This window comes from Sapajus apella, unplaced genomic scaffold (genome assembly GCF_009761245.1).
Source record: "Sapajus apella isolate SASKATOON/1434 unplaced genomic scaffold, GSC_monkey_1.0 scaffold8, whole genome shotgun sequence".
NCBI lineage: Eukaryota > Metazoa > Chordata > Mammalia > Primates > Cebidae > Sapajus > Sapajus apella.
In genome coordinates this window covers 12,421,610-12,436,091 of record NW_022436948.1, presented here as the reverse complement: position 1 = coordinate 12,436,091, position 14,482 = coordinate 12,421,610, and the positions used below count along the sequence as shown (strand labels likewise).

Genomic DNA, 14,482 nt, shown 5'->3' with positions numbered 1-14,482 from the left:
TCCCCATTAGGATCTGTCACCTTGGGGCTGGGTAGTAGGTGTCTATGGCAGGTGTCTTCATGGAAGCTCTGGACACGCATCCTGAAGTGGCTTTCATCTTGTCCTTTGCCACTTAGAAAAACGATACATCTTGGCTAGGGTCAGAGGTACAGCTAGAAGCATGTGTGGCACATGAAAGCCAGTGGGCCTGGGGACACGGAGGGGCCATCAGTCTGTCTCCTGTCTCCCATGGTCTTGCTTTCTGGGCCATGGTTGCTGTCTTAGAAGGGACGCTGTCCACTGCCCTTACTCAGGCTCCCAGCAGCCACCTCCTTAGCCTTTCTGAAGTCTGGAACCTACGGGAAAGAGGTCAGAGCTGGGGAATAGAGTCCCAGTCCCACGTGGGGGTGTGGCATTGGGACTCTGGGAAAGGCACTGTCATTCACAAGGATGTGTGGCCATGTATTTGGCAGGGTTTTCATATGGGTGAGATACATCCTCTTTAAATGGGCAGCTGTGGGGTGGAGAGAGACTCCGCAGCAGCAGGAAGCGGGACTGGAGAGTGCATTAACACAGCTCCATTCCCAAGACATAGGCGACAGAGACTGAGTTTGAAGTATTAAAATCAGTTCTGGGATGGAATGGGAGAAAATATTTGCAAGCCATATATTGGACAAAGGACTTGTATGCAGAATAGATAACGAACTCTTACAATTCAACAGCTGAAAAAGTAAATACCACAGCTGGATCACGCCTATAATCCCAGCACTTTGGGAGGCTGAGGCGGGAGGATTACTTGAGTCTAGGAGTTCAAGACCAGCCTGCGCAACATAGAAGGACTCCAGCTCTACAGATAAAAACAGAAGTAGTGGCCGGTCATGGTGGCTCACACTTGTAATCCCAGCACTTTGGGAGGCTGAGGTGGGCAGATCACATGAGGCCAGGAGTTTGAGACCAGCCTGGCCAACGTGGTGAAACCCCATCTCTACTAAAAAAAAAATACAAAAATTAGCTGGGTGTGGTGGCTTGTGCCTGTAGTTCCAGCTACTCAGGAGGCTGAGGCATGAGAGTCACTTCAACCCAGGAGGCAGAGGTTGCAGTGAGCTGAGATTGCACCACTGCACTCCAGCCTGGGTGACAGAGTGGAACTGAAAAGAAAAAAAAGGAAAAATGTATGGTATATATAAATTGTATCTCAATAAAACTGTGTTTTGAACAAAAGCTCTGGGGAAACTGCCACATGAAGCAGAGAGAATCCTCAAACTCACCCTTGTCAGGGAAAGGAAAAGAAAAAGAGAAAAAGCAGCAGAGAGAATTCTGTAAATTGAAATCCTTTTTTTCCTTCCCAGCAGCGGTGATGAATGGCTGACGGTGGACACGTCCATAGGGGTGAATTGTACACAGATCACAGCGACAGAGTGTGACTTCACTGTGGCCAGCCCCTCAGCGGGCTTCCCAATGGATTTCAATGTCACTCTGCGCCTTCGAGCTGAGCTGGGAGCACTCCATTCTGCCTGGGTGACAATGCCTTGGTTTCAACACTATCGGAATGGTAAGAGAACTTGGGAATAGAACTTCCTTTATACTTTCCAGGTTTTCTTCACTTGCAGTATCAACTTCACATACCTCTGCCCTGCCTCTGACCCTAAATGACCAGCAGACAAATGGATAGAATGGTCATACCCACACTCTGACCTTAGAGGCTGATGCTAGTAGAGTGTGATTTGCTAAACCAGGGGTTGGCCAACTACAGCCTGCAGGCCAAATCTGGCCTACCACTTGTTTTTGTAAATAAAGTTTTATTGGAACACACAGTTACATCCATCTTTTACTGGGTCTATGGCTGCTTTCACACTACAATGATGGAATACTTGCAGTAGCAACTGTTGAGCCTGCAAAGCCTAAATTTACTTTGGTTTTTTACTGAGAAAGCTTGCTAACCTCATGTTTAAAGGGATGCTAGCATAGCTCTCTGATCACCCTCACTTGTTCTGGTGCAACTTCTTTTATGTTGCAGAATAGGCACATGTAGTCGGTATTCAATAAATATTTGCTGAATGACTGAATGAACAAATGCGTACCCAGATATTGGAAGGGGACGGAAGAACCCTCAGATACCAGTTCCTACATTCGTTCCTCCGGTGATTCACTTGTCCCGTGGTCAGCCATGCCAGATGTTTCTTCCATGTCTGTGGTTTATGCACACACAGGGCATGAAACTTGACTTGGATCTTGATTTACACAAACTAAAGTATAAGATAGTTGAGGAAATGTGATCACCATTTGATATATAATAAACAAATTATTGTTGACTTATTTTCAGTGTTATAATGGTGTTTTGGTTATATTTTTTTAAGGCGGGGAGGTAGTCTGGTTAAGATGCTAAAGTTTATATTATGTGTATTTTACCACAATAAAAAATTGGGGGAATAAAAAGGGTTCCTGCCGGGCACGATGGCTCACGCCTGTAATCCCAACACTTTGGGAAACTGAAGCGGGCAGATCATCTGTGGCCAGGAGTTGGAGACCAGCCTGTCCAACATGGTGAAACCCCATCTCTACTAAAAATACAAAAGTTAGCCAGGTATGGTGGCAAATACCTGTAATCCCAGCTACTCAGGAACCTGAGGCAGGAGAATCTCTTGAACCTGGGAGGCAGAGGTTACAGTGAGCTAAGATCATGCCATTTTACTCCAGCCTGAATAACAGAGCGTGACTACAACATTTAAAAAAAAAAAAAAAGAATGATAGTTAATGCCACTGCCCAGATATCAAGAGAGGGTAACAAAAACAGGGCGTATGGTGACAGTGGGTCCGGAACCAGCCAGCCACTGCTCCTGGCCGGAATCGAGCAGCGTGTTTCTCTTAGTTACTGGCCGGGCTGCTGTTCTCTGCCCCCGTGCTGGAAAAGCTTGACGCAGTGGTGGCCTCACATCACACCTGCCACTTTCACCTCTGCTGGTGGCGTTAGAATCAGCAATGGACATGAAGGTGGTTACCAAGTGGAGGGATGAGATGGGGTTTGGAGGGGGCAGGCTTTGGCATCACCCCCACCTGGGTTCATATCCCAGCTTTGCCACTTACTAGCTGTGTTTCTCTGGGCAAGTAATGTCACCTTCAGGCTTCCATTTCCTCGTCGGAGAAATGGGGATAATCTTAATTGTTTTTTTGTTTGGGTTTTTTTGTTTTGAGACACTCTCACTCTGTCACCCAGACTGGAGTGCAGTGGCACAATCTTGGCTCACTGCAACCTCTGCCTGCCAGGTTCAAGCGATTCTCCTGCCTCAGCCTCCCGAGTAGCTGGGATTACAGGCACGCACCACCATGCCCGCCTAATTTTTGTATTTTTAGTAAAGACAGGGTTTCTCCATGTTGGCCAGGCTGGTCTCGAACTCCTGACTTCAAGTGATCCACCCACTTCAGCCTCCCAAAGCGCTGGAATTACAGGTGTGAGCCACCACGCCTGCTGCATCCAGCCCACGGTACCCTTATTTGGCGGTGACACTGATCCCTAGTAGCCTGGAGGCTGCACACATTGCCCAGGGTTCCATGGGGCCAGCCTTCCTCCAGTGCTGTGAGAGGAGACAGATTGTTCTCCCCTCTAGAGAAGAGGCTTACAGGGCTGATACCAGATTCCTGGGAGTGTCTTCACAAGGGCAGGTCTCAGCCCTGTGCATTCAGCCAGGCAGTGGCCACCCGTGGCTGGTGTCCAGACTCCCACATGCTAATGGAGATGTCTAAAGAACGTGTCCTATAGCCAGGCCCTACAGGTGCTTCTGCACACACTTCTGCACGCTCTGCTTATTTAACTGGGACCAGGGAAGCTGGAGAACTTGTATTTTGTCACTAGTAGTCAATCCACAAACATCACTGTGGCTGGCGGTGGGCCAGGCCTGCCCCTGCTTCTGCCACCGGGCGTTGTCTGGACTCAGCACCTCCACCAGAACAAATGAGAGGCACAGATACAAACCCAGCAGTTCCTTTGCACGGAGAGAAGCTTGGCCAGATCATGCACTTGTCCCTCGCCAACCTGGAGTGCCCAGGGGAGAGAAGCCTGTCCTGATGTTGTGAACCCACAGTGATATGATTGTCTCCCGGTGTAAAACGTGCAGACATAGGGCTCCTAGAACTTTGAGGACCCAACCTGTACTTTGATCTGAGTTCCTTTGGTGAATGAGAGAATGTGCATGCTTACTTAAGAAACGCTTTATAACCCTCATTGATAGCACATTATGAGTCACAGTTCTAGCCTGACCTGTGAATTCTGTGAAAAGCCTTAACAAATAGACTTACCATGGAGATCCTTCTCAGTCACTGTGTTTAAATGTAGCATGGGCTTGGTGGCTCACGCCTGGAATCCTAGTACTTTTGGAGGTCGAGGCAGGAGGATCATTTGAGCCCAGGAGTTCAAAACTAGCCTGGACAACATGGCAAAACTTCAGCTTTACAAAAAAAAAAAAAAAAAAAAAAAAAAAAACAGATTAGGATTAGCTGGGCGTGGTGACACGGGCCTGTAGTCTCAGGCACTCGGAAGGCCGAAGTGGTTGGGTCACTTGAACCTGGGAGGTGGAGGTTGCAGTGAGCCACCATTGCACTGCTGCACTCCAGCCTGGGCAATAGACAAAGACCCTGTCTCAAAAAAACTTTTTAAATAAATAAATAAACATAGTATTATAAGAAGCTAGGAGACAAATGTACGTACAGTTTGTAAATACCACTTTTGCTCAGTTATATTGGAATTTTGTGTATATATATATATATGTATTGTAGGTAAGGGCTAACAAAATCATTTCCCCTCTGCATGAAAACTTGACCTTTGGTTAACCCTCCAGTTTTGTTTCTCTGGAAATCCGACAATAAAGGTGCCATGTCACCCATGTTACTAGGTGGCACTGCTTATGGTCACATGGCCCCTGACTGGTAACCTGCATCTCAGCTGTGTCAATCCTAAATACCTGGTAGAAAGCCATATCTGTGGGATCTGCTGAGCACAGTGATTCTTGTAATTGGGCACGTCCTTTGCAGAAGCCCTGGAAACAACTCCTAGGGAGTTGTTTTAAGAGAGATTGGCTCTGGTGGCCTTTCAGTCAGGGAGGCTTTTGCACCTGCCTGTTGAAATCTCTCCTCCTGGCACTGGAGCTGCCTCCTGCGGAGCCAGAGGGATTTGCTCTGGGCCACACCGTGGGTGCCTCAAGCCCTCTCCTTCCACCTGGAGGCTGACTCGAAGGCAGCCTCTCGCCTAAAGCAGCCTCTTGCAGTCTTGTGCATCCGAAGTCAACCCCACTGCATATATAAATATCAATATAAATATAAATATGGCTGGACATGGTGACTCACACCTGTAATCACAGCACTTTGGAAGGCTGAGGTAGGCGGATCATCTGAGGTCAGGAGTTTGAAACCAGCCTGGCCAAAATGGTAAAACCTTGTCTCTACTGAAAATACAAAAATTAGCCAGGCATGGTGATGGGTGCCTGTAATCGCAGCTACTTGGGAGGTTGAGGCAGAAGAATTGCTTGAACCCGGGAGGCAGAGGTTGCAGTGAGCCAAGATCGTACCACTGCACTCCAGCCTGGGTGACAGAACAAGATTCCATCTCAAAAATAAATAAATTAATTTAATTAAATAAATAGGCGAGGCACAGTGGCTAACACCTGTAACCCCAACACATTGGCAGGCTGAGGCAGGTGAATCAAGAGGTCAGGAGTTCGAGACCAGCCTGGCCAACATGATACAACCTTGTCTCTACTAAAAATCCAAAAATTAGCCAGGCAAGGTGGCATGCGCCTGTAATCCCAGTTACTTGGGAGGTTGAGGCAGGAGAATTGCTTGAACCTGGGAGGTGGAGGTTGCAGTGAGCTGAGATCACGCCACTGCACTCCAGCCTGGGTGACAGAGCAAGACTTCATCTCGAAAAAATAATAATAATAATAAATAAAAATATGTATGTATGTATATATCTACACACACTATATGTGTATGTATATATATATTGCATTATATAATACATTGTGTATATATATATATATATTGCATTATATAACACATTGTATTATATCATGGTTTTCTCTTTGTAATTCTTTTTCAGTGACTGTCGGGCCTCCAAAAAACATCGAGGTGACCCCAGGAGAAGGCTCCCTCATCATCAGGTTCTCCTCTCCCTTTGACATCCCTCATACCTCCACGGCCTATTTTTGGTACTATGTCTATTACTGGGAAGAAGCTGGAGTCCAACAGGCAAGAGCATGCTTCTTTTTTGTTTGGATTTTCTTTCCTTTGCAGTTTCCGTCTTAGCAAAAGAAAAACATCTTTAACATGGGCTAGAGCAGGGTGTCCCCGTGTCCCCATGGAGGCTGAGTCCTCAGCCTGTTTTCATCATCCTCCTCAAGACCTGTTTTTCCACTCCGTGTGCTGAGACCTCCCTCCGCCAGGTCCATCTGAAGGGCTGGCCATCTTTTGATGCCAGTCTGTTTCCCTTGTGTGGGGTCCAGACTTTGCTGGTGGCCTGCTCATGATGCCTTTGCCACGCTCTGCAGTTTGGAGGAGGTTTTAGCAGGCCTGGTTCTCCATGAGGAGTCCATGACTACAGCCCACAAGGCTTAACTGTATAAACGTTCGAACAGTTTGTGAAGAGGGCACATGTGAATTAGGGGGAAGGCCCACTGGAGGGAGAAGGAGCCTTCCAGAGGGCAGTACCAGCAGGTGTGAGAAGACATGGCACACGTGGAGAACTGCAGGTGCCTAGATTGGTCAGAAATGCAAGTCACGAGGGACTGTGGCAGGTGGTCACATTGACAGAGGTGCAGGAGATCAGAGGGGCCTTGTCAGCCTCGGGAGTACAGGAAGAAAACAGGATGGTCTTGAAGCATCTCCAGGGCCTAAATTATCCCGGCTGCATTTAATGAGGTTCTGTTATCTATGTGAACTTCACGATTTCCTAAATTCAACTTTTGGATAATAAGAGCTTACATTTATTGAGAGCTTCCTTTATGTTTGGCTCTGGGCCAGCATTTTAGACACTTCATCTCATTTCATCTTTTTTTTTTTTTTTTTTTTTTTTTTTTTTTTTGAGATGGAGTTTCACTCTTGATGCCCAGCTAAGTGTTGTATTTTTAGTAGAGAGGGGGTTTCACCATGTTGGTCAGGCTGGTGTCAAACCCCTGACCTCAGGTGATCCACCCACCTCGGCCACCCAAAGTGTTGGGATTACAGGTGTGAGCCACCATGCCCAGCCCATTTCATCTTTACACCAACCTGTTTTGCAGAAAGGGAATCCAAGTCTTTAAGTCACTTGCCCCAGGTCAGCCCTGAACCACTGGCTGAGCAGAGCAGAGTCGTCTAGCTTCAGACCCCTGCTCTTGACCGCCATGTTTTTCTGCCACATACTTTATATCTGTACTTCTTCATTTTTTTTTAGATTTACTGTTCTTTTTTTGAGAGCGTCTCACTGTCGCCCAGGCTGGAGTATGGTGGTACCATCTCGGTCACTGCAACCTCCGCCTCCTGGGCTCACGCGATCCACCCACTTCAGCCTCCTGAGTAGCTGAGACAGGCTTGTGCCACCACACCTGGCTAATTTCTTTAAATTTTTTTTTGTAGAGATGGGGTTTTCCCATGTTGCCCAGGGTGGTCTCGAACTCCTGGTCTCAAGTGATCTGCCCACCTCGGTCTCTGAAAGTGCTGAGGTTACAGGCATGAGCCCCTGTCCCCAGCCTCTTCATTTCATTATGAGGAGTATGAAACTGGGAAGGGTGAGACTCATTGAAAAACAGATGTAGCATCTAGGAAATAGGGAAAAATCATTTCTCTAAATCAGAGCTCAAGATCTGGGTTGATTAGGATAGAGGGAGCCTGGTAGTTTCCAGGAGAGACTCGGCCTCTTCCAAGTCTATCCTCACCCACCGGATATGGTGCTGGCAACGCAGGAGATGGGGCGGGTGCTCTGGCCATGTTTTTCTCCACCCTCTGGTTGGTTTCTTCACTCAAGGGCACCATGTGGCAGAGGTCCCTCCCCAAGGGCCCACCCATACTTCTGGTTTTTTAGGATGGAGACCCTCCGCTTCTCTGCACTGTCAGCCCCCAGAGGGCAAGTTGCCACTTGAATCCTAGAGCCGGGCAGGGCTGCCCAGCACTAGAGGACTCCGCTCCAGGTCCCTGGGGCCAGCCTCGTTGATCAGCACGCCCTAATGAAGAGCGCACACAACAGGCTTCCACTGCCTTCTAGCTCCATGTCACTTAGCCTCTCTGGGCTGCAGCTTCCTTGTGTATAAAATGAAACAACCGAGCTATAAGCCAGAGCCTGTGAAGAGGAGCAGCTGTGAGGGACCCCAAGACCCCCTTTCCCAGTTTGACCAAAGCCTCTGTACTTGGCACCCATGGTGAAAAGGTTCAAGGATGAAAATGACTCTGAAAGCCCCAGATAGGATCTTTGTTCCAGCTGTGAGTCTGTGTGTTAGGGTCCCCAAAACCCACCCCTAGAACACTCAAAAGACTCCCAGGACTCAGCACAGAGTCACACTCTAATTTCTTTCGTTTTTTTTTTTGTTTTGTTTTGAGACAGAGTTTCACTCTGTTGCCAGGCTGGAGTGCAGTGACACAATCTCGGCTCATTGCAACCTCTGCCTCATGAGTTCAAGCGATTCTCCTGCCTCAGCCTCCCGAGTAGCTGAGATTATGGGTGCCCCCCACCACACCTGGCTAATTTTTTATATTTTTAGTAGAGATGGGGTTTCACTATGTTGCCCAGGGTGGTCTCGAACTCATGGCCTCAAGGGATCTGCCTGCCTTGGCCTCCCAAAGTGCTAGGATTACAGGTGTGAGCCACCGCACCTGGCCCACACTCTGGTTTCCTACAGCAAAAGGATGCAAAGCAAAATCAGCAAAGGGAAAAGACTCATGGAGGAAAGTCCGCAGGGCCCGAGGTTGGCTTCCAGGAACCCTCCCTGAGCTGAGTGTCCAGGACGCACTTCATTCCTCCACCAGCAAGCTGTGACTGCACAGGTGAACTGTTGTCTGCCAGGGAGGCTTGAGAGACCTAGCGCCCAGGGAATTTACTGGGGGCTAGACACATAGGCACCCTCTATCTACCATATACCAAAATTCCAACTCCCAGAAGGAAAGCAGATGTTCCTCATAAAGAAGCGACGTTGTTTGTGCAAACAGTGTAGGGACAGTAAGCCACCTTACCAGTTTGGGAATGGGAGGGATAAACCTGAAATCCAAATTCCCAGGCTGGGTGCGGTGGCTCACACCTGTAATCCCAGCACTTTAGGAGGCCGAGGCGGGCAGATCACTTGAGGTCAGGGGTTCAAGACAGGCCTGGCCAGCATGGTGAAAACCCATCTCCACTAAAAATACAAAAATTAGCCAGGCGTGGTGGCAGGCACCTGTAATCCCAGTTACTTGGGAGGCTGAGGCAGGAGAATCGCTTGAACCCAGCAGGCAGAGGCTGCAGTGAGCCAAGATCACACCACTGCACTCTGGCCTGGCAACAGAGTAAGACTCCGTCTCAATAATAATAATAACAACATATTCTGTATTTGATTGATCTGCCTTTCCCAGTCAACAATTTAGCAGCCTTATCTTCCCATATTTTCCAGCATACGTTATACCACCATTTCTTGTGGCTGCAGTGGATTATATTGTATCTCAAAATTAGAAAACAGTTCTTTGCAAGGAACCCTATGCTGCCGTAATAGGGTATCACTCACTGTTTTTCGCTTCAGTATGGGACAGTGACAATTTTGGCAAGACAAGAGTGAGGATCCATTGCCTGGATGACCAGGCGGGGAGGCAGCAAGGCCTGCTGGAGGCAGCAGGGGATGTGGGGAGGACACAGAATCCTCCTGGCATCTGGGGTCCAGGCGTCTCCTGATGGCACAAATCCCTAAGGCCATCAAGCACATTTTGGTCAAGCTAGAAGGAGGCTGGGAATGAAAGGAACATTATTTCTTAGAATAATTTTATCTTTGTTGACTAACTTGAGGTATCTAGATTAACCATGAAATACAAAATGTTGGCCGGACGTGGTGGCTCACGCCTGTAATCCAGCACTTTAGGAGGCCGAGGCAGGTGCGTCACCTGAGGTCAGCAATGTGAGACTTGCCTGGGCAACATGGTGAAACCCTGTCTCCACTAAAAGTACAAAAATCAGCTGGGCATGGTGGCGGGTGCCCGTAGTCCCAGCTACCCGGGAGTCGGAGGCAGAAGAATCACTTGAACCCAGGAGGGGGAGGTTGCAGTGATCCAAGGTCGCACCAATGCACTCCACCCTGGGCAATGAGAGTGAAACTCCATCTCAAAAAAAAAAAAAAACACGCACACACACACACAGACAGAAAACGTTAGTTTATTTTGAGATGGAGTCTCGCTCTCTCGCTCAAGCTGGAGTGCAGTGACGCAATGTCTGTTCCCTGCATCCTCCGCCTCCTGGTACAAGGGATTCTCCTCCGTCAGCCTCCCATGTAGCTGGGATTACAGGTGCATGCCACCACACCCAGCTAATTTTTATATTTTTAGTGGAGACAGGGTTTTGTGATATTGGCCAGGCTGGTCTCGAACTCCTGACCTCAGGTGATCTGCCCACTTTGGCCTCCCAAAGTGCTGAGATTACAGGCATGAGCCATCGCATCTGGCCCAAATGTTAATTTTAATGGAGAAAAAGGTTATCTTAGAAATTGGGATTTACTAAAGCCTAGTTACTACAATGGACCCTCTGAGACCTCACAGCCAGAAACACAGTTCTAAAGCTGTCAGCCTCTTTAGCACACAGCACACCAATTTTCACACATAAAATGTGTCCGCTGCCAGCCAGTGACCTGCTCAAAATGGCATCTCATTCTCCTTTGGCTGTCGCTTTCACAGTGAATTTCAGGAAACATCAGAACAGATGGAGGCAGCTTGGCCTCGTTCATTCAAGTGATTTACGTGTGTGCTTGTCGTGTTTATTTTTAGGTCAAAGGCCCTTTCAGAAGCAACTCCATTTCGTTGGATAACTTGAAACCCTTCAGAGTGTACTGTTTACAAGTCCAGGCACAGCTGCTTTGGAACAAAAGTAACGTAAATGGGCACCTAAGCAACACATCTTGCTACAAAATCATGGCAGATGGTAAAATTTACCTTCTTATGTCCTTTCTGAACAGGGAAAAGAACACTTCTCCAATAGTGAAATTGGGGAATGCTTATGAGGTCCTGGGTGTTGGGAGTGGGGAGACCCAGTGAGAAGAGCACGCTGAGCTGCAGGGATAATGAGCCGCAGAGGCTGCCAGACAGCTACCGCTTGCTTTATTTCATTACAGGATTGACTTTAGCTATCACTGTAAGCATACCAGGTGGGGCAGGGGAGGGGGACTTGTCCATTTTACTAGGACAGGAATGCTCTTCAAGCAGCACGGATGGAACGTTAGCTGACGTTTGTGTTGTGTGTAGGATGGTCATTCTGTTCACTTTCGGGTCCTCTTTTTAGCCTCCACCAAGCTTCAGCAAGTCATCCTGATCTCTGTGGGAACATTTTCATTGATGTCGGTGCTGGCAGGGGCCTGTTTCTTCCTGGTCCTGAAATACAGAGCCCTGATTAAACATTGGTTTCATACTCCGCCAAGCATCCCGTTACAGATAGAAGAGGTATGTGTGCACACATCTTTTTTTTCTTTTTCTTTTTCTTTTTTAGGTGGAGTCTCACTCTGTCACCCAGGCTGGAGTGCAGTGGCAACATCTCTGCTCACTGCAACCTCCGCCTCCCGGGTTCAAGCAATTCTGCTGCCATAGTCTCCCAAGTAGCTAGGATTACAGGTGCACACCACCACAGCCTGCTAATTTTTTGTATTTTTAGTAGAGATGGGGTTTCACTGTGTTGGCCAGGCTGCTGGATGCAGTGGCTCATGCCTGTAATCCCAACATAACATTTTGAGAGGCTGAGGCAGGCAGATCACCTGAGGTCAGAAGTTCAAGACCAATCTGGCTAACATGGTGAAACTCTGTCGCCATGAAAAATATAAAAAATTAGCTGGGCATGGTGGTGCATGCCTGCAATCCTAGCTATTCAGGAGGCTGAGGCAGGAGAATCGCTTGAACCTGGGAGGCGGAGGTTGCAGTGAGCTCAGATCATGCCACTGCACTCCAGCCTGGGCGAAAAAGAGACTCTGACTCCAAAAAAAAAAAAATGTGTTTCATTGTTGAAAAAAGAAAAGTTAACACAAAAATTAGCTGGGCGTGGTGGTGCACGCCTGCAATCCCAGCTACTCAGGAGGCTGAGGCAGGAGAATAGCTTGAACCCAGGAGGCGGAGGTTGCAGTGAGCTGAGATCTCTTCACTGCACTCCATCCTGGGCAGCAGATCAATACTCAGTCTCAAAAAGAAAAAAAAAGAAGTTACGTCATTGGTGGACAGAATCAATTTATACCTGAATAAAAGACAACTATACCAATTAAAACTAAAGTAGGCTGGACGTGGTAGCTCACACCTATAATCCCAGCACTTTGAGGGGCTGAGGTGGGCAGATCATTTGAGGTCAGGAGTTCGAGAGCAGCCTGGCCAACTTGGTGAAACCTTGTCTCTACTAAAAATAACAAAAATTAGCCAGCTTGGTGATGCCTGCCTGCAATCCTAGCTACTTGGGAGGCTGAGGCAGGAGAATCCCTCGAACCCGGGAGACAGAGGTTGTAGTGAGCCAAGATCATGCCACTGCACTCCAGCCTGGGCGAAAGAGAGGCTCTGACTCCAAAAAAAAAAAAAGTGTTTCATTGTTGAAGAAGAGAAAGAGAAATTATGTCATTGGTGGACAGAATCAACTTATACCTGAATAAAATAACAGCTATACCAACTAAAACTACAGTAGGCCAGGCGAGTGGCTCACGCCTGTAATCCCAACACTTTGGGAGGCCGAGGTGGGCGGTTCATTTGAGGTCAGGAGTTAGAGACCAGCCTGACCAACATGGTGAAACCCGTTCTCTACTAAAAGTACAAAAAATTAGCCAGGCATGATGGCAGGCACCTATAGTCCCAGCTACTCGGGAGGCTGAGCAGTACAATCACTTGAACCCGGGAGGCAGAGGTTTCAGTGAGCCAAGATCACACCACTACACTCCAGCCTGGGTGGCAGAGTGAAACTCCATCTCAAAAAAAAAAAAAAAAAACCTAAAGTAAAAGATCTGGCTATAATGAACCGGTAAACTAATTACAATTTTGCTTTTTAATCTCCCCAAGTATTTAAAGGACCCTGCTCAGCCCATCTTAGATGCCTTGGACAAGGACAGCTCACCAAAGGATGACGTCTGGGACTCTGTGTCCATCATTTCATTTCCAGAAAAGGGGCAAGAAGATGTTCTCCAAACACATTGAACCAACGCATGGGTCTAGCCCACCAGCCGCCTGGAAGAGGCCATCAAGCCAACAGAGCTGCTGGAGTTCTGTCTGGACTTTACAGAGACCAGTATTCCCTTTTCCTGCCTCTAAAAGGCACGTCCCTGCCTTGTAAGAGACAGTGGGTCTCGGGGAGTGACAAGCTTTTCTTTTTTCTTGAAGAATTTTCAGAATCATACAAGTTTCCGGAATGATTCTACGGAGATATCCCAGGAAAATTAAGGCTTCTCTTAAACACTAAAAAGGCATGTAATTGCTTGTTAGCAAAATGGATATGACACATCTCTGATACATTTTTTATTGGTTGGGCTGAGCGGTGAGAAGACCTGGTCTTCATCTTCTCAACTTTGGCAAATGAGCCAGAGCCCCTTGGGCAGGTCACACAACCTGTCCCAGCCTGTCCCAGAGAGTGACCTGAATGGCCCTTCACATTCAGTGTGCTGGCTTCAAATGTAATTAATCCTGTAAATATATTCCTAGTAACTTAAGATTTTTTTTTTTTTTTTTGAGATGGAGTCTTGCTCTGTTGCCAGGCTGGAGTGCAGTGGCGTAATCTCAGCTCACTGCAACCTCCACCTCCTGGCTTCAAGCGATTCTTCTGCCTCAGCCTCCCGAGTAGCTGAGACCACAGGCATGTGCCGCAATGCCTAGCTAATTTTTGTATTTTTAGTAGAGACAGGGTTTTACCATGTTGGCCAGGATGGTCTCAATCTCTTGACCTCATGATCCGCCCGCCTCGGCCTCCCAGAGTGCTGGGATTACAGGTGTGAGCCACCACGCCCGGCCAGGATTTTGTTTTTAAGCTAGAAATAAAAGACTGTGTAGTACATGTTTTTTTAAAGTCTGTGTGAAGTCTTTTCTTTATTGTAGCCAATTTTCTGCAGTTTCAGCTTTTTAAAATTACTCAATCTAAACTTTTTTTTTTTTTTTTTTTTTTTTTTTTTTGAGACAGAGTTTCCCTCTTGTTGCCCAGGCTGGAGTGTAATGGCACAATCTTGGCTCACTGCAACCTCTACCTCCCAGGTTCAAGCAATTCTCCTGCCTCAGCCTCCCAAGTAGCTGGGACTACAGGCGTGCACCACCACACCCAGCTAGTTTTTTGTATTTGGTAGAGATGGGTTTTCACCATGTTGGTCAGGCTGGT

The 14,482-nt window shown here is 47.7% G+C and overlaps 1 protein-coding gene across 2 annotated transcripts in view; it reads left to right on the top strand.

Annotated features, from left to right (window-relative positions):
* Window positions 1–13,892, top strand: part of IFNGR2 (interferon gamma receptor 2) — a 28,987-nt gene extending 15,095 nt beyond the window's left edge. The window contains exons 3-7 of one of the 2 annotated variants that reach the window (XM_032276972.1): window positions 1,329–1,531; window positions 6,068–6,216; window positions 10,933–11,086; window positions 11,444–11,601; window positions 13,183–13,892. In XM_032276972.1, coding sequence (XP_032132863.1) covers window positions 1,329–1,531; window positions 6,068–6,216; window positions 10,933–11,086; window positions 11,444–11,601; window positions 13,183–13,317 — 799 coding nt within the window. In that variant the 3' untranslated portion in view covers window positions 13,318–13,892. The remainder of the gene's footprint in view (window positions 1–1,328; window positions 1,532–6,067; window positions 6,217–10,932; window positions 11,087–11,443; window positions 11,602–13,182) is intronic. The other variant, XM_032276973.1, reaches the window with a different exon arrangement.
* The last annotated feature ends 590 nt before the right edge of the window (window positions 13,893–14,482 follow it).